The following is a 25,620-nucleotide window of genomic DNA, read 5'->3' as shown; positions in this document are numbered from 1 at the left end:
AATGGATCTGAACTGCCTTTCATCTGTTCCCTCATCCTAGCTCTTCTAGTAATGCACGGTCTATCACATCTCAGTCTGTCCTCCCCACAAAACTTTGAATTTCTTTTTATCCCTGAAGACTAGCAGGGAACATGTCATTGGTCTACAAATACGTATTTGAATGCCTGTTCTGTACCAGGCCCTGTGCTGGGTGCTGGTATTACCATGGTGACCAAACAGTAAAAACTGACATTATGGAATGTACAGTCTGGTGAAGGAAATTAGTTAAGTAAGTACACAAGTAACTAATAAACTAAAATGGTGTTTAAGGCCACTACATCCAAATACTAACAGAGCATAACAGACTTAGTAGGACTTGGTATAGTTCAGGTGCAGGCTTCCTGGAGGATGAAATCCTTAGGTAGACTCCTGAAGAATGAAAACAAGTTACCCAAGCAGAATGTGTCTGTGTTGGGATGGAGGTAGGTAGAGTACTGAGGCCCAGAGGAATCCTCTAGGTAGTTGCAGAGGCACATGAAGGGAGACTGAACTGGAAACGGCCAGTGCCATGGAGTTAGTGAAAGAAGAGGTAACAGTCCAGGCCTAGGCCAGATCTGGCAGCTCCTCACAGGCCTTGTTGAGCAGCTTGAACTTCACCCTACAAGAAATGTAAAGGTGCTGAGGGGATTGTAGTGGAGGAATGATGTGATAAGGTGATCAGATGTGCATTTTTAAAAGTTGACTTTTTTAGGCCACTAGATGAAAAATGGAATGTAGATGAGTAGGAATGGGCAAAGAGAGATTAGTTAAGACAAAATGTAATAGTGGCTTAATGAGTGTACATTGAATGAATGAACTTTAGAATCAAAGCATAGGATATAAGGTCTGGAAAGTCCCCCAGATCCCATCCAAGTTTTGTATCTCAGTTAATGAGAAAACCGAGTCCCAGAGTGGCACCATGAAGTATTCAATGCTGCACAGTTTATTCATAGCAGAACTAGGACAGCCAACCAGTTATGTATTTTGTCTCTTTCCATGGACCTTCTTATGTGACTCAGCAAGTTTTTAAATGGAAAAACAAAAAAAGCAGTGCTTCACTAAGTGATGGATATATGGAGTTCATTGTGCTATTCTTTGATGTTTGAAAAAATGGATAATAAGCAGTTTTACAAGACACATGGCTTTTTTTAAAAATTTTTTGAATGTTTATTTATTTTTGATAGAGAGAGAGTGAGAGAGACAGAGCATGAGCGGGGGAGGGGCAGAGAGAGAGGGAGACACAGAATCCAAAGCAGGCTCCAGGCTCTGAGCTGTCAGCACAGAGCCCAACATGGGGCTCGAACTCACGAGCCATGAGATCATGACCTGAGCTGAAGTTGGATGCTCAACCGACTGAGTCACCCAGGTGCCCCAAGATGCATTGCTTTAAAACTGTTGGGGCATAGGTCAAATTCAAGACCTTTGAAACAATTTGGCTAAGGAAACCAATCCAGGGCTTCCTGGCACTATGATACTTACATAGTACCCTCTGGTTCCTAGCCTGGTAGACTCAGCTGGTGGTATTAGGATTGACTGCCATGTCATAGATGAAGCCATATTGCTGAACTCCATGGCACTTGTCTAGAAACACTCAACCCCTCTTTGGTTCTTCTGTAAAATTGGGAGCCCATGCTGTCAAATGCAAAAGCAATATAATTTCATAACAAGTTTGATGTCCTTTGTTCAAGGTAAAACAATACACGGACTGGGGAAGTGCAGTGCCTGACAAGCTGTAAGCACTCTTCTTGAGAGATTTTGAGCAAGAGAGAGTCCTACAGAGTGTTAGAAAAGGGAACACAGAAACAGGGCATGATTGGCTAGGCGGTTAGTGGTTTCCTTGTAAGATTAGCAGGTCCCATTTTGCAGGGTAAGCTAGCTGAGTTGGAGGATTGTGATTGGTTTATGTTAGGTTTCCTTGACAGTGAGGCATTTCTCCTAAGAGCAGACTATCAACCTGAGGTAAACTGGGGCAAGTTTGAACTACCTGGAATTGAGTTTATTTGGAAATAGAAGAAATGAAATTCAGGAAACACATGCTATAGCAAGCTACAGGAGAGTCTGTTGAAGGTTTGGGACAGGATTATCAATGTGTAGGGAGTGTAAATAGGGGGATATCCAGCCAGAGTCCAAGCAATAAGTTAGGTGATTGAGGATGAGGAGGGACTCTTGGCAGATGTCCATCGGAAAGGAGATAAGTCTCAGTCTTCCATAAATCAGGCATTTAATGGAAATCAGTCTCTTCGTTCTTAAATTCTTTTCTTCTGAAAGCATGTTCATGAGATTCATTTCATATCCTCTGGTTCCATTTTAGATTGAAATGCTTTCACAAGGTTTACTTAGGTTTAGATTTGTGACCTGGGCCGGGCCACTGGAGCAGCCTCTATTTAGTGGGTCCCCATACACAAAATAACTTTATCAATACTTTTTATAGAGGGGATGTTGTGAACCCAGAGTGAGTCCATGTATGTCCCGTATTTCCTGATCAATGAATGCTATTTTTTTCTTCACTTTTCCTGAACTCTGAGTAATCAATGTCACCAACAGCTGTTTGTATAAACCACCAAGAGTGACCAAATAGTTGTCTACTTATGATTTATATTGCATGCTAAAAATAATCTTGAAGGGGTGCCTGGGTGGCTCAGTTGGTTAAGTGTCTGACTCTCAATTTCGGCTCAGGTCATGATCTCACGGTTTGTGAGTTCAAACCCCACAATGGGCTCTGGGCTGACAGTGCAGAGCCTGCTTGGGATCCTCTCTCTCCCCCTCTCTCTGCCCCTCCCCTGCTCACTTGCTCTCTCTCAAAATAAATAAACTTTTAAAAAATTTAAATAAATAAACTTGAAGAAGTTCTTTTTTATTTTTAATTTAAGCTGGGGATTGTTATTAATTCAATAGTTTCAGAATATAGAAAGCAAAGATAATAGTTTGTATCCACTAAGACAATTTTATGGAAGATGGGTGAGGTAATCCTATTTGCTGTCAATTTGAAATCTCTGGGTTTTGGAGGGTGGTGGCTGACAGTTAAAAGAATTAATTAGCTTTAGTTACCAGTTTCTTTTCCAAAGTCATTGGTGAGGTGGGCCTTCCTTAGATGATGTGATCAAGGAACTCTTCAGGTAGGACCCTCCATTTTATCTTCTTCCCAGTCTTTTTGTACCACTAGATTCTCTGGTATTCAGAAAACATGCAGTTAATCTTCTCCCTATTTTGTCTCCTTAAAAAAAATTTTTTTTAATGTGTATTTATTTTTGAGAGAGAGACAGAGCAACAGCAGGGGAGGGGCAGAGAGGGAGAGAGACACAGAATCTGAAGCAGGCTCTAGGCTCTGAGCTGTCAGCACAGACAGATCCCGACGTTGGGGCTCAAACTCATGAACGGTGAGATCATGACCTGAGCCAAAGTCAGACCCTTAATCGACTGAGCCACCCAGGTGCCCCTATTTTGTCCCTTTTAAAATTATTTTTTCACCTGGGGTGCCTGGGTGGCTTGGTTGGTTAAGCGTCTGACTTTGGCTCATGTCATGATCTTGCAGTTCACGAGTTCAAGCCCCACATCAGGCTCTGTGCTGCCAGTTCAGAGCCTGGAGCCTGCTTCAGACTCTGTGACTCTCTCTCTCTGCCCCTCCCCTGCTTATGTTCTGTCCCTCTCTGTCTCTCAAAAAATAAGCTTAAAAAAAATTTTAAATTATTTTTTCACCCAATCTTTTCCCAGTGAGGGCAGATTCAAAGGGACAAACCTGGTGGCACATTGTAAGTACAAAATAGTTTTTGAGTGAATGAAGCAATTCATAAGCAAATTTGAACCCTATAATTTAAATATAACATTGAAAGATGCATACTGTAGAAATGCATATTATAGAAAGTGAAAGTACCCTCCCATAAGCCCGTTCCACAATATAATCCTGGCTAATATTTTGACCAGTAACTTTACTAAAAATACTGGATTGAACATTCTTGCAGATCTCTGTGCACTGTGGAAGGTTATATTGGGTCAAAAGCTGTGTCTATATGTGTGTGTATTTATTTTGGCAGTGCCATCTTATTCTCCAAAAAAGCTGTAGAATTTATACTCCCCAAACATAGTGTTGTGAGATGGTCCATGAACATTTTATTTTAGTTTAAAAACCCTTACTTTCTAGATTATAAAAGTAATGTATTCTTTTGAAAAGAGCTGGAATAATTTGGATGCATACAAAGTAGGAAATTAAATTTTGCTACAAATTTTGGAGATTAACATATATATGTTAATTCTATATATATACATATATAGCACTATATATAAGCCATATATATATACAAGCACTATATATATATATGCGCATATATATATATATATATATATATATATATATATTTTTTTTTTTTTAAGTAGGCTTCATGCCCAGTGTGGAGCCCAACTCAGGTGCTGAACTCATGACCCTGAGATTAAGACCTGAGCCAAGATCAAGATCAAGAGCCAGAAGCCCACTAACTGAGCCACCCAGACACCCTGAGATTATCTTAGAATGAGACAACAATATGGTCAATATAGTAACTTTCCCAGACCAACTTTACTTTATCTTTTCTTCTTTTTCCTCCAGCATATGTAACCAACCTATGCCACTGCTAAGAAATTCTGAGAGGCCTGCCTAGACCTTCAGCACTTTTATATTTCCAGGCCCTACTTTACATGCAACAATTGTCTTCAGATGCACAAACATCAAATATTTTGTGTGTGTGTGTGTGTGTGTGTGTGTGTGTGTGATATAAAAGGGCAATAGTATAATATTTTTTTTCTTAAAAATACTTGGCCATAAGTAATTTATTAGCTATAATTCCTCAATAACTTTCCTGCATGTTCAGGATTTCTTATGAAGTGAGGAAATCTAGCCTATAAGCTTTAAAACATAAGACATTTTAATAAATGCCAAGTTTATTAAGCTGACATAATGTATATGTAGACATTTAATTAAACCTGATGTTTGTCTTACAATTTGGTTTTCAAATTTTGGAGCATAAACCTTTGTAGACATGGCTGACCTGGCTTAAAAATGATCATATCAGGGGTGCCTGGGTGGCTTTCTGTTGGTTAAGCATCTGACTCATGCTTTCTCTCTCTCTCAAAATAAAAACTTAAAAAAAAAAATGAAATGAAATTGCTGGGACAAAGAGTAAGTACAATGAACTTTAAAATTTTTTTAATTAAAAAAAAATTTATTTATTTATTTTTGAGAGGGACAGTGTGCCCAAGTGGGGAGGGGCAGAGAGACAGAGGGAAACACAGAATCTGAAGTGGGCTCCAAGCTGTCAGCACAGAGCCCGATGTGGGGCTCAAACCCACAAACTGAGATCATGACCTGAGCTGAAGTCGGACACGCAACTGACTGAGCCACCCAGGTGTCCCCAGTGAAATTTTTTAAAACCTTTATTTATTTATTTTTGAGAGAGAGAGAGAGAGAGAGAGAGAGAGAGAGAGAGACTGTGTGTGAGTGGGGGAGGGGCAGAGAGACAGTGGCAGAGAGAATCCAAGCACAGAGTCTGACATGGAGCTCAAACTCACAAAACTGTGAGACCACGACCTGAGCTGAAATCAAGAGTCAGATGAGCCACCAGGCCTCCCAAACTGTTGAGCGTTGTAGCCAAATTACCCTCCTACGAAGTGATACCCATTTACACAGCAACTTACAGTTTAAGAGACTGCTTAGAGTTTACTTTTCTACCTTCCTTCCTTCCTTCCTTCCTTCCTTCCTTCCTTCCTTCCTTCCTTCCTTCCTTCTGTTCTTTCTTTCTTTCCTTCCTTCTTTCTTTCTTTCCTTCTTTCTTCCTTTCTCTTTTGAACAGGGAGGGGAAAACATAGGGAGAGAGAGAATTCCAGCAAACAGCCTGTCATGGGGCTTGAACCCACGAACTGTGAGATTATGACCTAAGCCAAAACCAAGAGTTGGACACTTAACCTACTGAGCTACCCAGGTGCCCCCAGAGTTTTCGTTCTGAAAATCATTTATTTATTTACTTTACATTTTCTCCCCACTGGAATTAAAAAAGCAATATAACACCAGCAAGTACATATATTTGAAAGCAGATGAAAACCTCTCATTGTAGCCTTAGATCTATTTCTGCTCTTCTGTGTTCCTCTGCACCTGAAAGGGGAGCTGGTCTTTGCCAGCTATATGTCCTGGGCTTCCTGTAAGCTGGTATCTGACTGGTTTGGGCTAGTGGGAAACATTGGCAAGAGACTGGAGCAGTGAGTAGTGAGAAGTAAGGCATTTTCGGGGTGCCTGGGTGGCTCAGTCAGTTAAGCATCTGACTCTTGGTTTCTGCTCAGGTCATGATCTCACAGTTTTGTGAGCTCAAGCCCCACATCGGGCTCTGTGCTGGCAGGGCAGAGCCTGCTTCAGATTCTCTCTCTCTCTCTCTCTCTCTCTCTCTCTCTCGCTCTCTGCCCCTCACTCATTCTCTGTTTCTGTCTCTCTCAAAATAAATAAATAAACTTAAAAAAAAAAAGAAGAAGAAGTCAGGCATTCCCCCCTCTGTCCTGGGAAGTGTCTTAGCAAGGACAGTGATTTCCTTTGCTCCCCCTCCTCCATGGATCCACCTGCTGCTAAACAGGCCCACTGCAGAGGTTCTGGCACCTGTGGCATACCCCTAGCTTTTGGCGGCCCTATTTGGCTTCTCTGCTCTTCCACTGCCTCTGCAAACAACCTCTTGCCTCAAATTCCCTCTGTTTTAAATACTTAGAAATGGAATCTGTTTCCTGGTAGGACCCTAATTGACACACACATCACCCCACCATCCTTGCATTATTTTCTAATTTTTTTTAATGTTTATTTATTTTTGAGAGAGGGAGAGAGAGAGAGAGGGTGAACAGGGGAGGAGCAGAGAGATAGGGAAACAGAATCAGAGGCAGGATCCAGGCTCCAAGCTGTCAGCACAGAGCCTGACAGGGAGCTCGAACTCACAAACCACAAGATCATGACCTTAGCCAAAGTTGGATGCTTACCCTACTGAGCCACCCAGACGCCCTCCCTTGCATTATTTTCTTACCACATTTTCTTCCAAATGCTCACATATTTTTACTCTGTCACAACCATGTAAGTTAATATTTTGTCTTCTGTTTCCTTCATTTCACATGTCATCAGCATACAATATAAACATATTTTTGAGTACTTTTAATAATTATATTTAAAGGTTGCAGAGTATCTTTTCTTGTTGAGGTACCATGAATCATTCATCATTTAATGTACATGTACTATGAAATTGTTAGCCATGAGAACTGAGAGTAACTTACTTTCTTGTCCCTGTGCTAAACAATTCTGGGATCAGACAAAAATAACTTAGCTATTTGCTCTGTGAAATTCTTGTTCTTAAAAGACACCACTATGAACCAATTAAAATAGGTTACTAATCAAAATTAACAACTTGTTCATTAATACTTGTTTTAATACCCTCATCTTGCTATGCTCACTAATCCTAAACTATTATATTATAAATTCTGCTTATTCCCAACCAGTTTCCTGCCCTCCCAGACCTGTTTAAGTCATCCAACCTGGGCCTAAAACCCTAGAAATATCCTCCTCTGACTACTAAGATTCTGTCAGGGTACTATTCCCTCTCTCTGTAGTATTCTTTTTTCTGGTGGTCTTTTGGGAGGTTAATGATTGACAGCAATAATCTATATCACAGGATTATCATGAACAGTGAATGAAAACAAGTATCTGAAAGCATGTCTAAACAATAATGCACTTTCCTGTGCATGGCACACAGACTCTAAGATGGCCCTAATTATCACTTCCCTCTTCTTCCCTTTTCTGGAAACAAGAAGATCTAATATGACCCGAGAAACTTGGAACAGAAAGGCAATGAACTGACATTTACTGAACACTCAATATGTGTCAGGCACTTCTGAGATTTCACTTTGTCCTCACATGAGTCCTGCCAAAATGGCATTATTATTCTGATTGTCCAGACTAAGTGAGGCAGGCTGAGAGAGTTTAAAGGATTTGCTAGAGGTCTGACTCTAAATGGCAAAGCCAGGATTCCACCCATGTCTGTCTGACTCAGCTTGTACTTTCCCTCCTGTTATGGCTTTACTTCCCAGACTTGTATTGTTTTTACTGCAATTATAGAAGGTGAGGCTAAGATTTCAGAGCAGGAGACTGTTCAGCTCCTTTACAGAACCCCACAGGGGAAAATAACATTCTAGAGCAGCACTGATCAAATAGAAATATAATGCAAACCACCTATGTAATTAAAAGTTTTCTAGTAGCTGCCACCGAAAATACTAGAAAGAAGTGAAATTAATTCTTTATTCATTTAAAAATAATTACAGATTCACAGGAAGTTCCAAAAATAGTACAGAGGGGTCCTGTGTTCTCTTTCTTCCACTCTCCTCTAATGAGAACATCTTAGATAATTATAAAAATCAAAACAAGGAAATTGACATTGGTACAATCTACAGACCTTAGTCTGTAGAAATCTTAGAGTTCATTAGATTTACATGCAGACAGAAGTGTTCCATCTCCATAAAGATCTCCTTTGTGGTATCCCTTTATACTCAGCAAGCCACCATCCCATATCCCATTCTTTTTTTTTTTTTTTTTAATATTTACTTATTTATTTTTGAAAGAGAGAGCACAAGTGGGGGAGAGGCAGAGAGCCACAGGGAGACACAGAATCCAAAGCAGGCTCTAGGCTTTGCGCTGTCAGCACAGAGCCCGACATGGGGCTTGAACCTCTGAACCGTGAGATCATGACCTGAGCGGAATTCAGATGCTTAACTGACTGAGCCACCCAGGTGCCCCCCCCCCCCCCCCCCCCCGCCGACATCCCATTCTGAACACTTGGCCACATCTAATCTATTCTCCATGTCTGTAATTTTGTTACTTTGAGATGTTACATAGATGGAATCATGCAGCATAGTAGTTTCCCAGGGCTGCTAAAACAAATGGCTACAAACTGAGCTGTTTAAAACAAGAGAAACTTATTCTCTCACAGTTCTGGAGGCTAGAGGTCCAAAATCAAGGTGTCAGCAGGGCCATGCTGGCTCAGAAAGGCCTCTAAGGAAAGATCCAGTCCAGATCTCTTTTAGCCTCTCGCGGTCGCCAGCTTCTTTGGCTTGCGGCCACATCACTCCAATCTCTGCCTCAGTCTTCACATTACTTTCCCCTCTGTCTGTGTTCTCCTCCGTGTGTCTTATATAAGGATTTATGTCAATGACTTTAGGACACACCTAGGTAATCTAGGATAATCTCCTCATTTCAAGATCCTCAATTTAATTACATCTGCAAAGGCCCTGAGAAAGGAGTATGCCTGCCATGGGTGGCTGGAGCTCAGTGAGTGAGGGCTAGAAAAGGAGGAGATGTAGTAGGAAATGTTAGAGGAGGATAGTAGGAGAAAATGCAAAAATTAGAATACCAGTTAATAATAATTTAGCTGCCATACACACGCGCGCGCACACACACACGTTTTGGAGTCAAAGTATGGGGTGTATATTATTAGTATTGTTTTGTGAATATGGACTCAATGTCAGGAGAGATTAAATGATTTGACATCTATTCTAAGCCATGGAAAATCCAAGTAAGCTGTCCTTTGTCCTAAACCTAGCATATATGTTTCTTTTTTTTTTTTTTTTTCATTTTTTTTTTTCAACGTTTATTTATTTTTGGGACAGAGAGAGACAGAGCATGAACGGGGGAGGGGCAGAGAGAGAGGGAGACACAGAATCGGAAACAGGCTCCAGGCTCTGAGCCATCAGCCCAGAGCCCGACGCGGGGGTCGAACTCACGGACCGCGAGATCGTGACCTGGCTGAAGTCGGACGCTTAACCGACTGCGCCACCCAGGCGCCCCCTAGCATATATGTTTCTAACAGCCACATTCAATGTCTCAATCCTCCCTGGACAGTGTTAGGTAAACAGTGCCAACTTTTCCCCCTTCATTTTCCTCCTTTCTAGATTATATGCAGACTAGTTTCTTATGGCAACACATTCTTTCTTCTGAGTACACTACAGGAACTTACATTTTATCTTCATCCAAATCAATATACTTGATGTTGCTAAGGTTTGATTGTGTGATGGTCACAATTATTATTAGATTGTAGTGCTGATTTTGTTTTTGTTTGTTTGTTTTTCTGAGTGAATTCATCACTACTTATTTAAGACATTGTTGGTAGAAAGCCAAGCCCATACTTGAAAGAGTGTCAGTCCTAAATTGATGTCATGTACTTCACTTTCAGTTGTGTTTTGCTCCAACCCCAGCTGGTTTACTATTCTGGTTTACCTGATTTTTTTTTTTTTTAACATTTATTCATTTTTGAGAGACAGAGAGAGACAGAGCATGAGTGGGGGAGCGCAGAAAGAGAGGGAGACACAGAATCCAAAGCAGGCTCTAGGCTCCAAGCTGTCAGCACAGAGCCCGACATGGGTCTTGAACCCATGAACCGTGAGATCATGACCTGAGCCGAAGTTGGACACTTAACTCACTGAGCCAGCCAGGCACCACTGGTTTACCTCACTTTCTTTCCCACAACTCTGCTCCTGCCTCTTCATCTTTCAGCAGAGACCCAGACTCTCCTCCTCCTGAAATGATACATTAAGAATGACCTTAAGGTAACCAATCTCTAGACTTTGGACTAGAGGCAGTCCACGGACTGCTTAGTTTCCTATAAGACACACTCTACTGCATTGTTGAAGCTTTGCCTAGCTGGAAGCAATTTCTCTTCCAAACTTGAAAAGCTCTTACTGTCTGTTCTTTTACTAAAGCAGGGTTTTATTTCCCCAGCTAAACTGTAAGCTGGTGAAGGTCAAAACCTAGTTTATATTTCTTTACCTGCCTCCCACCCTGCAACCCCATCCATGTGCCCTAAACAGAGGGAGGTGCTTGGTAAATACCTGTGAAATAAAATAACTTTAGAGATAAGAAGTGACTTTTTTTTTCATTTGACAGAGAGAGCATGCATGCATGAGCCAGGGAGAGGGGCAGAGGGAAAGAGAGAATCTTAAGTAGGATCCACTCTCAGTGCAGAGGCCAATTCAGAGCTCTGTCTCATCACTATGAGATGATGACCTGAGCTGAAATCAAGAGTTGGATGCTTAACTGATGGAGCCACCCAGGCACCCCAAGAAGTGACTTTTTAGTATAAATTGGTGAGACTCTATTAGGAGAAAAATCATCATTCTCAGATGTAACATATTGTGAAAGAATTTCAAACACTTTCCAAAATAACTCAAACATCCAGACAAACTCATGTCTATTCTCTACGGCTATGTTTTTATTTTTACTATTCTTATTTTTTTTAATTTTGTAATGTTTATTTAATTTTGAGAGAGAGACAGAGACAGAGTGTGGGTGGGGGAGGGGCAGAGAGAGGGAGACACAGAATCCAAAGCAGGCTCCAGGCTCTGAGCTGTCAGTACAGAGCCTGACGCGGGTTTCGAACTCACGAACCATGAGATCGTGACCTGAGCTGAAGTAGGACGCTTCACTGACTGATCCACTCAGGAGCCCCTACTACTATTATTTTTTAAAGATTTATTTATTTTTGAGAGAGAGAGAGCACAAGTGGGGAAGGGGCAAGGAGAGAGTGGGGACAGAAGGTCTGAAGCAAGCTCTACGCTGACAGCTGCGAGCCCAATGCAGGGCTCAAACTCACAGCCATGAGATCATGACCTGAGCCGAAGTCAGAGGCTCAACTAACTGAGTCACCCAGGAACCCCTCTACAGCCATATTTGTTAAAAGTCAGGCTTATTAAAATTATGTAAAATTTGCCCTTTTAAAAGTTGTTCATTTCTGTGAATTTTGGGAGGTTTATACTGTAGTGTAGCCATCACCTTAGCCAAGATATAGATCACTGACATTACCTCCAAAATTCCCTCATACCTGTTTATAGTCAATCCCCTTCCCTAACCACTGGCCCCTGGCAAACACTGATCTGATTTGTGTCTCTATTGACTCGCCTTTCCCAGAATGGCAATGGAACCATAAGGTAAGTGGCCTTTTGTATCTGGCTTCTTTCACTTAGCATAATGCTCTTGACATTCATCTATGCAGCTGCCTCATAGCTAGTTCATTTTTATTGCTATTGGATGGGTCCAGAATATGCCACTCACTGTGGCATAAAAATTTTTAGAAGGCATTTGAGTTCCTGAAACCTCTCACCTTCCTAAAAGCAGAGCCTCTCAAGAGTAGTTTTAAAAAACTTCAATTGTCATAACCCCTTCCCTGGGATCAACTAGGACCATAGACTCTTATCACTTATCCCAGAAGATGAGAGGTCTCCATACCGTATCACACATTGTCACAAAACAATCATATCTCTCGTCTCTTCTGAGGCCCATTTATCTTTCTAAAAACTCATTTGGTTTTCCCTTAAGTGCCCTTTCTTCCCCCACCTGCCCTTATTAAGAAGTCATTACTTTTCCCATAAGTGTCCTTCTCCTCCTCCCCTGACCCTATTAGGATGGTATATAAGCCCCAGATTCTCACAGCCCCTTTGTGTCATATTTTACTGTGTACCCTTTTACATACCTTAACGAAAAGGATGATTGAATTTTATCTTTTGCTAATCTGTCTTTGGCAGTCTAATTCACAGGGCCCTGATCACTTAAAGTAAGAGAGTACAGGGAAAGTTTTAGTTCCCTGACACTATTATTCCATTGTATGAGTGTATTATAAAATTTGTTTATCCACTAACCAATTGGACTTTTTTGGGTTGTTCCTAGTTTTTGGACACTTTCCTACAGGGTCTTTGCATGGCAAATATTTTCAATTCCCTTGAGTTAAGACTGTTAAAAAACAAAAATTCAACCAAGTAAATTTGAAAATCCAATTGACTTTATTAATCAGTTCATGAATTGGGCAGCCTCCCCTCTAGCAGGTAGAGTGGAACTCTGAGGAGTTGTACAAAATGGAATGTTTTATAAGGGGGGGGAGGGGCAAGGAAGTTATTAGCAAAGGGGAGAAAAGATGGTTTCAGACAAAGTCACCTTTCCTTAATGGGAAGGGCAGGGATATTATCATGCAGATTACCTCATCTTTTTGAGGGGGGTGGTGGGGGATGAAGAGGGCCCATGTGACAAATTACCTCATTGATGCTGATCAGAAAATTCCTAACTGATCAGTTAAGACTACATTTATGGAGGAGGTGGAAACTTGGCTTAAGTGACACCATTTTGGACCTGTGGTTCTTTTTAATAAGAACAACAGGATGCCTGAATTAAATGCTATGTGTCTCTGTGAGGAACTACACAGACCAATTCCAACATTTCCATCAGTAATATATGAGAGTTCCAGTTGCTTAGTGTTCTTTTTTTTTTTTTTAATAAAGTTTCAAAATTTTATTTCTAAGAGACAGAACAAACAGAGGAGGGGAAGAGAAAGAGGGGGAACAGAGGATCCAAAGCAGGCCCCATGCTGACCGCAGACAGCCCAATGTGGGGTTCAAACACATGAACCCTGAGACCATGACCTGAGCTGAAGTTGGGTGCTTAACCAACTGAGCCACCCAAGTGCCCTGCTGAGCATTCTTTTTTTTTTTTAAACGTTTATTTATTTTTGAGACAGAGAGAGACAGAGCATGAACGGGGGAGGGGCAGAGAGAGAGGGAGAGACAGAATCCGAAGCAGGCTCCAGGCTCTGAGCCATCAGCCCAGAGCCCGATGCAGGGCTCGAACTCACGGACCGTGAGATCGTGACCTGAGCTGAAGTTGGACGCTCAACCGACTGAGACACCCAGGCGCCCCTGAGCATTCTTTTCAATACTTCATATTGCCACCTCTTTTATTTTTAGCCATTCTAGTAAGTTAAATGATTATTTGAAGACAAATAAGGAAAAGGTGAGGTTTTACTCATCTAAGAAACATTTATTGACAAAACCAGTGTCTGGTTTTAACTTTGGGTGGGTTGATATACTTTGTCAGGTGTTTGATTTTCTTGACTGTGGAAGGAATATTATCATATTGAGAACACACAGTTTCTTATCTCCAGGCTCTCTCGGTCAGGTGAGAAAGACACGAGAAAGAAAATATGTATGAGTATACTTTGGGAGCACAGACTGGGAGCTTTTTGCTTCTCTGTGGAAGGAAGGAAAAGACTGACAGAAGTTGTCTTTTAAGTTAAGTCCCATTTCCCCTAAATTGATGTTGAGTTTTGTAGGTTAACATGTTGATGCTGGGTCTTTAGTATTTTAAACGCAATAGAGGACAATAAGGCTTTCCCTAGCCAGAAAGTAATTAATCTTAATATGAAAATAGGCTTGGGTACCTGGCTGGTTCAGTCACTATATAGCATGTGACTCTTGATCTCAGAGTTGTGAGTTGGAGCCCCACGTTGGGTATAGAGATTACTTAAATAAACAAATACATCTTTAAAAAATACATATATGAAGATAGGCTTAAAAGTTAGGGACATATAGGGACGCTTGGGTGGCTTAGTCTGTTAAGCGTCTGACTTCAGCTCAGGTCATGATCTCATGGTTTGTGGGTTCGAGCCCCATGTCAAGCTCTGTGCTGCCACCTCAGAGCCTGGAGCCTGCTTCAGATTCTGTGTCTTCCTCTCTCTCTCTGCCCCTCATCCCCCCTCTCTCTCAAAAACAAAATAAACATTAAAAAAAAAAAAGTTAGGGAACTATAGATCTGAAAAGACTTCTTACCTTGGATATACCTTGTCTGTGCAACCATTGAACAAAGTGGCTTATCAGGTCCAGAGGAGTAAAATGTTTTTGGGAAGGGGGCCACTGGGGCCAGGGAAAAATAGAGGGAAGACTGGAGATTTTGAGAAATGTGGAAAGAGCATCTGTCTGGCTGGAAATCTGAGCCCCTGAATCCTAGTTCCAGCTGTACCCTAACTTGAGTGCAAACCTGCATAAGCCAAATGCTTGCAAGTCTATCTTTCATCTATAAACTAAGCGCTTGGATGCCTAAGATCTTTTTCAATTGTGAGATTTTGTGGTCTGCATATTATATGGGGGGAGAATTCTGGGAGGAAGGACAATGACAAAGGCCAAAGTAAATGGGCACCTGGGTGGCTCAGTTGGCTAAGCATCCGACTTCAGCTTAGGTCATGATCTCACGGTTCATGAGTTCCAGCCTTGCATTGGGCTCTCTGCTGTCAGCACAGAGCCTGCTTCGGATCCTCTGTCCCCCTCTCCCTCTTCTCCTCCCCCACTTATGCTCGCTCTCTTTCTCTCTCTCTCTCTCTCTCTCTCTCAAAAATAAATAAACATTAAAAAAAAAAAAAGGCCAAAGTAAAGAGAATGCAGGGGAGGGGCAGGGCAATACAGACGCAGCTCTCCAGGGAGGGGGTGTGGCTTACATTTAAACACTGGCAAATAGAGGGGCACCAGAGGCTCAACAGACTGTTAGGGGCACCAAGGAAAATCCAACTAGAGATTGGTGTGTGAAACTAGGGCTATGCTAGGAATACAATATGCAGAAGGGCAGAAGGGAGATTTCCAACAGGAAGGTAGACCATAGGAACCAGGGGTCCAGGAGCATTGTTTTATTCATTCAACAAATAGTTATTGAAAAGGGGCTATTTTAGGGGAGATTCAAAGAGGCAGGCTAGCATGTAGCATGAGGGAAGTCTGTAATAGGTACTGAACTGAGGGTACTGATATGAGTACAAGATGTCTCCACTTTGAGAGACTGCAAAAACCAAGGTACTATCCCCTAACCATTCATTTCACAAACTCTTATTGAACAACTACCATGTTATAGGCACAGAAAATACCAATTTCATTGTCATTGTCCTTCTAGTGAGGAAAGAAAATAAATAAGATAAATAAAATACATAGCATGTTAGTTAGTCATAACTGCTAATAAGAAGGACAACAGGGATGCCTGGGTGGCTCAGTCAGGTAAGCACCCAATTCTTGATTTGGCTAAGGTCATGATCTCAGGGTGTGTTTGAGCCCTGAATTTGGGATTCTCTCTCTTTCCCTCTCTCTCCCTGCCCCTCCATGGCTCTCTCTCTCTCTCTCTCAAAATACATAAAATTTAAAAAGAAAGGACAACATGATTAGATGCAAAAGGGAGGAGGTTGTAATTCTGAAATCGTGGCATCTGAATCAAGGAGAGGTGGGAATGAGCAGCATGGATAGAGGGTACTGGACAGTCTTTCAGAAGAGGAACAGCAAACAGAACAGGGAACCAAAAGGGGGAGAGTAGCCAGGGTTCAAGGAGGCCAGTGAGGCTGAAAGGAAGAGGAACAAGGGAAGAGTTGTTCAAAGTGTGGTTGGGGCTCCAGGAGAGGGTAGGATGGAACCCAGCTCATTCTGGAGTTTCCTTGTTCACCTCCCTTCCTTCTCTTAGCACTTAGGGGACATCTCTGTGTCTCAAGCTGCAGATACTATAGTGGATAAAGACCCTGTGCTCAATTGTCAGAACCAGAAAAATAGGTCAGGGTCCAAATGGAAGCAAGGATAGATGATCCTGCATTTAGTAGAACTAGACCAGGCCTTAAATCCCTGTCTTCAGACAATGCCAATCTTCTTTTTTTTTTTAAGATTTTATTTATTTATTTTTTTAATGTTTTTTAACTTTATTTTGAATGACAGTGAGAGAGTGCATGTGTGAGCGGGGGAAAGGGGCAGAGGGAGAGGGAGAGAGAGAATTCCAATGACATGGGACTCTATCTCACAAACCATGAGATCATGACCTGAGCGGAAATCAAGAGTTGGATGCCTAACCCACTGAGCCACTCAGGCGTCCCTTTTAAGATTTTATTTAAAAAAAATTTTTTTTTTTCAACGTTTATTTATTTTTGGGACAGAGAGAGACAGAGCATGAACGGGGGAGGGGCAGAGAGAGAGGGAGACACAGAATGTGAAACAGGCTCCAGGCTCTGAGCCATCAGCCCAGAGCCTGATGCGGGGCTCGAACTCACGGACCGCGAGATCGTGACCTGGCTGAAGTCGGACGCTTAACCGACTGCGCCACCCAGGCGCCCTAAGATTTTATTTTTAAGTAATCTCCACACCCAATGTGGGGCTCAAACTTACAACCCTGAGATCAAGAGTTAAATGCTCAACTGACTGAGCCAGCCAGGGGTTCCACAGACAACACCTGTCTTGAGGCCAGCCAGTTATGTTTCAAGGCTACTGGTATGTCTCCACAGGGGCAAAAGAGAGCCATAGAGAAGAAACTAAGGATGTCACGTATATTGAACTTAAAAATATATAATTGTGGGCACCTGGATGGTGCAGTCAGTTAAGCGCCCGACTCTTGATCTTGGCTTAGGTCATGATCTCACAGTTTGTGAATTCGAGCCCTAAACTGGGCTCTGTGTTGACAGCTTGGAGCCTGCTTGGGATTCTGTCTCTCCCTCTCTCTGTCTCTCCCTATTCCTGTACTGCACGTGCTCTCTCTCTCCCCAAAATAAATACACTTTAAAAAATTAAAAATATATGTATATAATTGTACTAGGAAAAACTACACATGATTTGAGATTTCAAACAGAATAAAAAGTATCCTAGATTTCCAAGCTGCTGACAATTTTAGACATCACTAGTCCAACCTCTTCATTTTACAGGCAAAATTCAAGAGAAGTGATTTCTCAAAGCAACAGAGGGAAGGAGAAACAATTCTCTAGCCTACCTGCCCTATGCTTGCTGTTCTTTCTCCCTCCCCCCTCCTTCTTTCTTTCTTTCCCCTCTCTCTTTCTTTCTTCCCCCCTTTTCCTTCCTTCTTTCCTTCCTTTCTCTTTCTGTTCTTTTTCTTTTTTTTTTCCCTTTGTAAACTTGCTGAAACAAGGACTCAAAAAATTGGCTTAAGACTCAAAGTTGTTCCTTTCCACGAAAATCTTCAGTAAAAGGTAAAAGATTTGTATGATTTGAAGAGAAACCAGAGTATCCAGTGCACTTTCCATCCCAACTTTTTTTTACCCTCACTAAAAGTTTCAGAATAAGGTTATAGAGAAAGCAAAGCACTATTTTTTAAGTTGTCTTTTAAGTTCACTGTGAACTAAATGAGGAATAGAAATTGTGCTTACTCACAGAGCACAAACTTCAGAACCAGAGTTCAATTCCTGAAGGATCAGTTGGGGAGGAGATTCCTGGAGGGGTGAGCAGTGACAGGTACCACTAAAAACGAAAGGAGAGTGGCAGGAAAGGCCTGAAACATTGGTCCTTGACACACAAATATCTTCCCTTTGGCTGGTGACAGGAAGAGTGGAAGTGAAATCTTTTAACATCAGAATGGAGATGTTGTATCCCAATTTTTATTCACAAACTTGAGTCATGTAATATGTAAAACAGGTATTTGAATTTCAGTGTAACATTAATGTGGGTTCAGTCAAACTAAGCTCTTTTCTAGAGAAAAAAATGAAACACAGTTAGGAATAAAAAGCACGTAGAAGCACAAACACATTTTACCAAACTTTTGAAATAAATCTCCAGAGGAAATGTTATTAAAAACATATGATAACATTTTAGTTTAGTAAAAAGTTGATGAATTAAATATGTAGGAAAGACCCCATATTCTCAAAATAAGAAAACCAGAACTCATTCATGTGTCAAAGTCTTTATCTTGCAGAAGATCTTAAATTTTGGATGCAGCAAAGTAAAATACAGCCTCTTGAGAAACAATTAAGAATTCAAGTTCATAGCACCAGCTCTCCCAAAGGAAATTTTCTATTGATTTGTAACTTGGCCTTGAATTTGACCTGTGGCCTTCATGTCAGGATAATTTGGGTCACTCTGAATATGCCATCTCTTGAACAAGGGCCTCTGCTAATTTTAAATGAATGCAGCTGCCAATTTGCCATTCTTCTTTTTGCATCACAATATGTGGGAATAACTTCGCAATTAATAAAACATCTCCAGCAAGCAGTCAGACTGAGGAAATGAAGGACATTTATCGAGTAAATTTAAAAAGAGATGTCTCATTTTTGCCTTTTTGGACTTAAAAAAAAGGGAAAGAAAACAGTTTATGCCTTTGAGGGCTTTGATAGAGGCCAGAATTGTTCCCTGGGTTATAGCATCTAAAAAAGCCGTGCAGCTCAAATTAGATTTTAGTTAAAAAGAAAAAAAGAAATTAAAAAAAAAAAGTAGAGATAAGTTTGTAGCAGACCTAAAACTTCTTTCTTCCTTTCCTTTCCTCCCTCCCTTCCTTCTTCCTTCCCTCTTTTCTTTCCCTCCCTCCCTTCCTCTCTCTCCTTTCCTTTCTGCATTTCTTTCCTCTCTTTGGTTCAATGAGAATGAATACTTCCCAAGTTTGAATCACAGGAAGTGCTTGCATTTGATATGAAGTAACCAAACCTTTAGTGGTTAAGCCCCTAAGGCCTTTATTCCATCTTGCATCTAAAGCTGCACTAATTAATAATGTACTGTCCTGGGGCACCTGGTGAGCTTAGTCCTAGGAGCATGAGACTCCTGATCTCTGGGTTGTGAGTTCAAGCCCCAGGTTGGGTGTGGAGATTGCTTAAATAAATACAAAACTTAAAAATAAAAAAATACTGTCCTAGTATAGGGAGACAAGGGTCCTACTGAGGTGAAGACCAGGAAAGTGAGGAGTATGGAAGTTGTGTCATAAGAGAAGCAAGTGAAGGAACTTGAAAAAGAAGGGGAGCTGGAACAGGAATTAGGCAAGGCTCAATTGATGGGTTTTTGAGCTGGCTGTTTGCACTGTGTAGAATGTTCCTTCCCCTACTTTCCACCTATTGAAATTCTCCCAATAATGTAAGGCCAGATTGGATCATCATCTACTTTGAGAAGTTTCTAGATCCTCTTAGCTAGGGACCATCTCCCTACTTTGAACCCCCATAGCATTTGCTGCTACTTCTTTTTTAATAGTAGTGGTAGTCCAACATGTCCAGATCAGGTTAGTCAGGGCCTTGAATGCTACACAGAGAGGTGTAAGGAAGCCATTAAATTTCTGAGGATGGGCATGATCCAAGGTATCAAAGGCAGACTAAGAAGGCGTTTCTGGTGTAAACAGAAGGCAAGGGGTACATGAGACTACATTCTCTCTTTTTTTTTTTTTTAAAGCATATTACCATTGTCCAGGTATTATGCATGGTTACCCCACTTTATAAACATGGAAGCCAGGTTACTCTCCGACACATGGTCGCCAGGCAGCCTCCTTGTCCTAGGCACCTGCTTTACCCTCTGTAATCTGAGGATAATTGCTCCACTAAAATCGTGTTTTGAAGGCTCAGGAATGACCTGCTTCGTGCCACGTCTATGGACTTGTCCCCTCAGTTCTGAGTCCGTGATCTTCCCGAGACATTTGTTTTTTCACAATTCACGAACGAATTGCTTTTCCTCGCTTATAGTTTAAATTTGGGATGCACTTTTACCGAGTGAGTATAACGAAGCTTAATTAGTTAAGGGTGGCTATGGGTGGAGATTTCAAGAGATTCTAAAGGGTATTTCCGAGCCCTTTAGACTTGAAAGGCGGGTGACAATAGTTCTAAAGAGAACGGTCAAAGCCTGCAGATTTTTTCTTTTAACAGCTCTATTCTCATCCAGGAGCGGCAAGGCTGGGGGGCAACTTCTCTGTTGTTTGTTTACAAAAGAAATCAAGAAGGGGAGCGGGGCTCGCCTCTCTTTTGACCAAGGGCAAGAGTGAGGGGTCGGGAGGATTAGGTGCGGCTCCCCCTAGGCGCGCCCACAGCCCAGCCACGGCCCAGGGCAACCCCCTTCGCCAAGGGGCGGGGCGCGCCGGGCGGCCACGCGCGCGGGCGGCGGGGTGGGCGTGTCCCGCGGGCGCGCGCGGGCGGTGGAGGGGGCGTGTCTCACGGGCGGCGGCGGCGGCGGCGGCGCGGGCTGGGTGCGCGGCGCAGCCTCCTGTGTTGGAATGTGCGGCTCCCGCGAGCTCGCGGTGCAGCAGAAGAGCAAGCGCCGCCGAGGCCCCGGGCCACAGACCCCGGCGGCGGCGGCGGCGGCGCCCAGGACGGCGTGGCGAGAGCCGGCGGCTTGAGCACTCTCTGTAGTCCCTCTCTTGGGCCTTTGCGGGTCTCGACGTCCCCAGCGCCCAACTTTTCCATCCTCCCACTCCCCTCCCCCCGAAACTCCAGCAACAAAGAAAAGTAGTCGGAGAAGGAGCGGCGACTCCGGGTCGCCGGCCCCTCCTCCCCTAGGAAGGCCGGTAAGCGCGGCGGAGGGCTGGGGGCTCAGTCGCAGTGGGGGAGGGCCGGCCGGGCGGCGGCGGCGGCGGCGGCGGCGGCGGTGGCGGCGGCAGCAGCGGCGGCAGCAGCAGCGGCAGGGGGAGGGCGCGGAAGGACGCGGAGCGAGGCGCTGTCCAGGGCTGATTTGCAGATACTGTGGCTCCGGCGGCGGCCGCCGCGCCGGGCGGGGGCGGGCGGCCGAGCGGGATCGGGTTACACCGGCGCGGCCTCGGGGCTGGGCCGGGGGCGTCCATGGGGAGCGGCGCGGAGCCAGAACCCCCTCCCCAATCGAGGCCAGGCCGCCGCCTCCGCGCGGGCCCGGGCGCCCCTCTAGTCGAGTCCTGAGGCCAAGGAGCGGAGCTGCTTGAGGCCCTGGTCCTGAAACTTCCTCCCCGTCCTCCTGCTCCCAGGTCCCGCCGCAGCCCCTCGTCGGCCCGCGGCCCTCCCGTCCCCCTCCCTCTCTGGCCTCTCCCTTTCGCCGGAAGGCGCCGTTGAGTGCGGCCGGGCGGGTTGAGTCAGCCCCGCGGCCCGGGCGGTTCCGCCAATGGGGCTGGACAGCGATTTCTGCTCTCGGGCCGCCCCGCCGCCGCGGCCCTCCTCACCCGGCCACCTAGGCGCGCGAGCTGGCGGGGTTGGGGCGCGCGTCCCGCGGGGCGCTGTGGCGGAGTGAGTTCGCAAACTTCCGGGGCGCGGGGGAGGCGGCCAGCGCGCGTGGGGCCCCCCTCCGGCGCTTGGGGCCCGACGCCTCCGGAGGGCGCCCGCGGAGCCTCCCGGGCCCTCGGCGGAGGGCGAGTCCAGGGGCCGTGAGAGGAGCCGGGACGCCGGCAACGCGGTAACTTTCTTCCCTCTACCCAAGACTCGGGGCCCGCAGGCCGGGGAGGGGACAATCCCGAATGGGGAAGATTTGGTCTGGCCCAGCGGCGCCCCGAGTTTGACCACTGCCTTTCTTAGTGTTGGGGAGCTCAGGAAAAGCTTCAGGACGAGTGTTGGGGCAACTCCCGCGAGTTGGTGTGTAAATGTGTGCAGTGAGCGGGCCCAGCCGAGAGGAAGCGAGAGCGCCCGAGTTTGCAAAGAGCTGCTTTGTGTTTGGTATTTTGAGAAAATGGCCGAATGCCTATTTCAGTCAGGAATGCCGCCGCCGAGGCAGGCGCTGGTGGCAGCCACACATAGGAATTCGTGCAACACGTTGGGTTTTCGGGCTGTGCTTAGACGGCCTTCCTGACGAACGTTAAAATTCCTTTAGGGATGGTAGTTAGGGTTCAGGGGGGTATTAGAAAACTCGATTTTGGGTAAATTGCCAAGTAGCCTAGGCTGTTAAGCCCTGGGGCAGCTTTTGCCCTCAGTTTGCTTTCTGTGATGGCATTTGATTCCAACTTTTGGTACGTTGGTTTGTGTTTATGCACCTGGATGAAACGGATTACTTTTTGTATTGGGGTTTGGTTTTATTTTTTGAGTGCTTGTCACTTTACTTTTTTTTAATTTGCAAGGCAGCACTCAATTTGAGAATACCACGTTTTAGATTGGAAAGTAATGTGGTTAAGGCGATTTTAAAAGCCCAACATGTTTTCAAGAAGGTGATCTTGTAATGGCTTCCACTAAGCAAGTAGGCCAAGTCAAGCACAATGCGAGAAAGTCGCTGATTGTCCGGTTGAGTTGTACGATTATTAGCGGGGCCGAAAGTTTCTTTATTTTCATTTGTGAAGTTTTGAATACAGGGAGCTTCCTTTTTTCATAGGAGAAAAGGTCTGCAGTTGTTTTTGTTTTTGTTTTTTGTTTTTCCCTTTTAAACAGATCTAGTCATTAAAAATAAACTGTTACTTTTTTACAGTAGTTTATTCTTCTGGAGTTAGTTAAGTTCATCTGAAAGTCAAGTCAGTTGACCAATTACTATAGGCTTCTACTTTCCAGACATGTTTGTACTTAATAAATGCATAGTATGGCTTTTTGATTTCTCCCTTTTCTGATTTAGACAAGTAAACCATTGAAGGGGAAATTGGGAGGACAGCAATTAACTATTCATGTATTGAATTTAAATATAATTTTAGTTAATGTTAAAGATGAAGTTATTTTTTTTCACCAGAAAAATGAAAAGCACTTGAGGGAAGGCATGCCACTGGGTAGGCCAAGTTGATGGATGAGTTATGTCAAACAATTGATAGAATTTTTTGCAGGGATAAGAGAAATTTTTTTGATGACTGCAATAAAGAAAATTTGGAATTACAAAAATATTTTAAAGCCTTAATTTTAGCAATTAATGAACCTCATTGAATTTAAAGATTATATTTGAGAAAATTTTTTTAAGACATGAAGAAGTATAGCGATATTTTGGATGTTGTGTTTAAACTGGTACTTTGTGGTTTTTGTTTTATTTTGAATTCAGAATACAGTCATGGCCACCCAGGTAATGGGGCAGTCTTCTGGAGGAGGAGGGCTGTTCACCAGCAGTGGCAACATTGGCATGGCTTTGCCTAACGACATGTATGATTTGCATGACCTCTCCAAAGCTGAACTGGCTGCACCTCAGCTTATCATGTTGGCAAATGTGGCCTTAACTGGGGAAGTAAATGGCAGCTGCTGTGATTACCTGGTTGGTGAAGAAAGACAGATGGCAGAATTGATGCCTGTTGGAGATAACAATTTTTCAGATAGTGATGGAGAAGGACTTGAGGAGTCTGCTGAAATAAAAGGTGAACCCAGTGGACTGGAAAACATGGAACTGGAAAGTTTGGAACTGAGTGTTGTAGAACCACAGCCTGTGTTTGAGGTATCAGCTGCCCCAGAAATTTATAGCTCAAATAAAGATCTTCCTCCTGAAACATCTGGAGCAGAGGACAAATGCAAGAACTTGAAGAGCAAGCCCTTTCGCTGTAAACCATGCCAGTATGAAGCAGAATCTGAAGAACAGTTTGTGCATCACATCAGAGTTCATAGTGCCAAGAAATTTTTTGTGGAAGAAAGTGCAGAGAAGCAAGCAAAAGCCAGAGAATCTGGGTCTTCTACCACAGAAGAGGGAGATTTCTCCAAGGGCCCCATTCGCTGTGACCGCTGTGGCTACAATACCAATCGATATGATCACTATACTGCTCACCTGAAACACCACACCAGAGCTGGGGATAATGAGCGAGTTTACAAGTGCATCATTTGCACATACACCACAGTAAGCGAATATCACTGGAGGAAACACTTGAGAAACCATTTTCCAAGGAAAGTATACACATGTGGAAAATGCAACTATTTTTCAGACAGAAAAAATAATTACGTTCAACATGTTCGAACTCATACAGGTAAGAGTACCTTTGTAGTCCATAAGTTCAACTCACTTCTGATAGTCAATTCAGTAAATAGTTAAAAGTAGTACTGCAGAAGGGGGATTCTGTTTTCAAGTCCTGGTTTAGTTATTTGCTGTCTTTTTGACCTTGTCATTTAACCTTTTTGTGCTTCAGTTTCTCTCTCCATGGGGGTAACTATATGGGACTGGAAGACAAGTGAAGAAACACTTATTTGAAAGAATGGGCAAGATAACTATTATCAGTGTTATTGCTAAAATTCGTATTCTAACAACTTGGGATTGATCATTTAACTAAATTAGACTACTATTTTTTTAGAAGCTGTATTTAGTTGATAGTGAATACATCTAAGATGCAGTATAGTTTCCCGAAGGAATTGAGGACTTAGACAAAAAGGAAAACTCAGTGATTAACCCTTGCATAGATCCGTTTAACAGAAACAAGCTTTTTATTTGTTTATTTTTTTAATATTTATTTTTGAGAGAGAGACAGCATGAGCTAGGGAGAGGCAGAGAGAGAGGGAGACACAGAATCCAAAGCAGGCTCCAGGTTCTGAGCTGTTAGCATAGAGCCCAACGTGGAGCCCAACACAGGGCTCAAACCCACAAACTGCGAAATCATGACCTAGGTTGAAGTAGGACGCTTAACCGACTGAGCCACCCAGGTGCCCTAGCCTTCAACTTTTTTAAAAAATTTGTTTTGTGGTATTCAGTTCCTACATAGAACAACTTAACTTGTCCCCAAAACATAGGAATGTGAGAAGTTAGTTTTTGAAAGATTGGTGGGATTACCACACTTGAATTCATTAGAAGAAAGCAAACACACATGTGGAAAATGCAGCTATTTTTCAGACAAAAAATAATACTGTTCAGCATGTTTGAACTCATACAGGTAAGAGGACCTTTCTAGTTTGTAAGTGTACTCTATCAAAAAAAAAAATGGAACAATCTTAAAAATACGAAAATTTTCAAATATCCCAAAGAGAATATGAACTTATACCCATTATTATCTGTATTCAACAGTTACCAGTATTTTATCACAGTTGGCAATTTTTTTTTTAATATCAGCTTTATTGAGATATAGTTCACTACAATGGAATTCATCTGTTTAAAGTTACAATTCATTGGTTTTAGTATATTCACAAAAGCTGTGTAACTATCACCACAGTTTTTAGGACATCTTCACCCTAAAAAGAAACCCTATTAGTGGTTGGTCCCCATTTCTCCCCAACACCC

The 25,620-nt window shown here is 43.1% G+C and overlaps 1 protein-coding gene and 1 non-coding gene across 4 annotated transcripts in view; one reads left to right on the top strand and one right to left on the bottom strand.

Annotated features, from left to right (window-relative positions):
* Positions 1-25,620, top strand: part of REST (RE1 silencing transcription factor) — an 85,868-nt gene that overhangs the window by 42,184 nt on the left and 18,064 nt on the right. The window contains exons 1-2 of one of the 3 annotated variants that reach the window (XM_086704971.1): positions 20,728-21,079; positions 23,479-24,382. In XM_086704971.1, coding sequence (XP_086561097.1) covers positions 23,488-24,382 — 895 coding nt within the window. In that variant the 5' untranslated portion in view covers positions 20,728-21,079; positions 23,479-23,487. Of the gene's footprint in view, positions 1-20,727; positions 21,080-21,772; positions 21,931-23,478; positions 24,383-25,620 lie in introns of those variants that run through there. The other 2 variants (XM_086704973.1, XM_086704972.1) reach the window with 2 other exon arrangements.
* Positions 17,727-17,842, bottom strand: LOC112859104 (U5 spliceosomal RNA). The gene has a single exon (XR_003223424.1). It is a non-coding gene; the product is annotated as a U5 spliceosomal RNA (small nuclear RNA).

The sequence above is a fragment of the Puma concolor genome, chromosome B1, assembly GCF_028749965.1.
Source record: "Puma concolor isolate L17-30 chromosome B1, mPumCon1.1.hap2, whole genome shotgun sequence".
Taxonomy (NCBI): Eukaryota; Metazoa; Chordata; class Mammalia; order Carnivora; family Felidae; genus Puma; species Puma concolor.
This window is presented reverse-complemented; position numbering and strand designations above follow the sequence as displayed.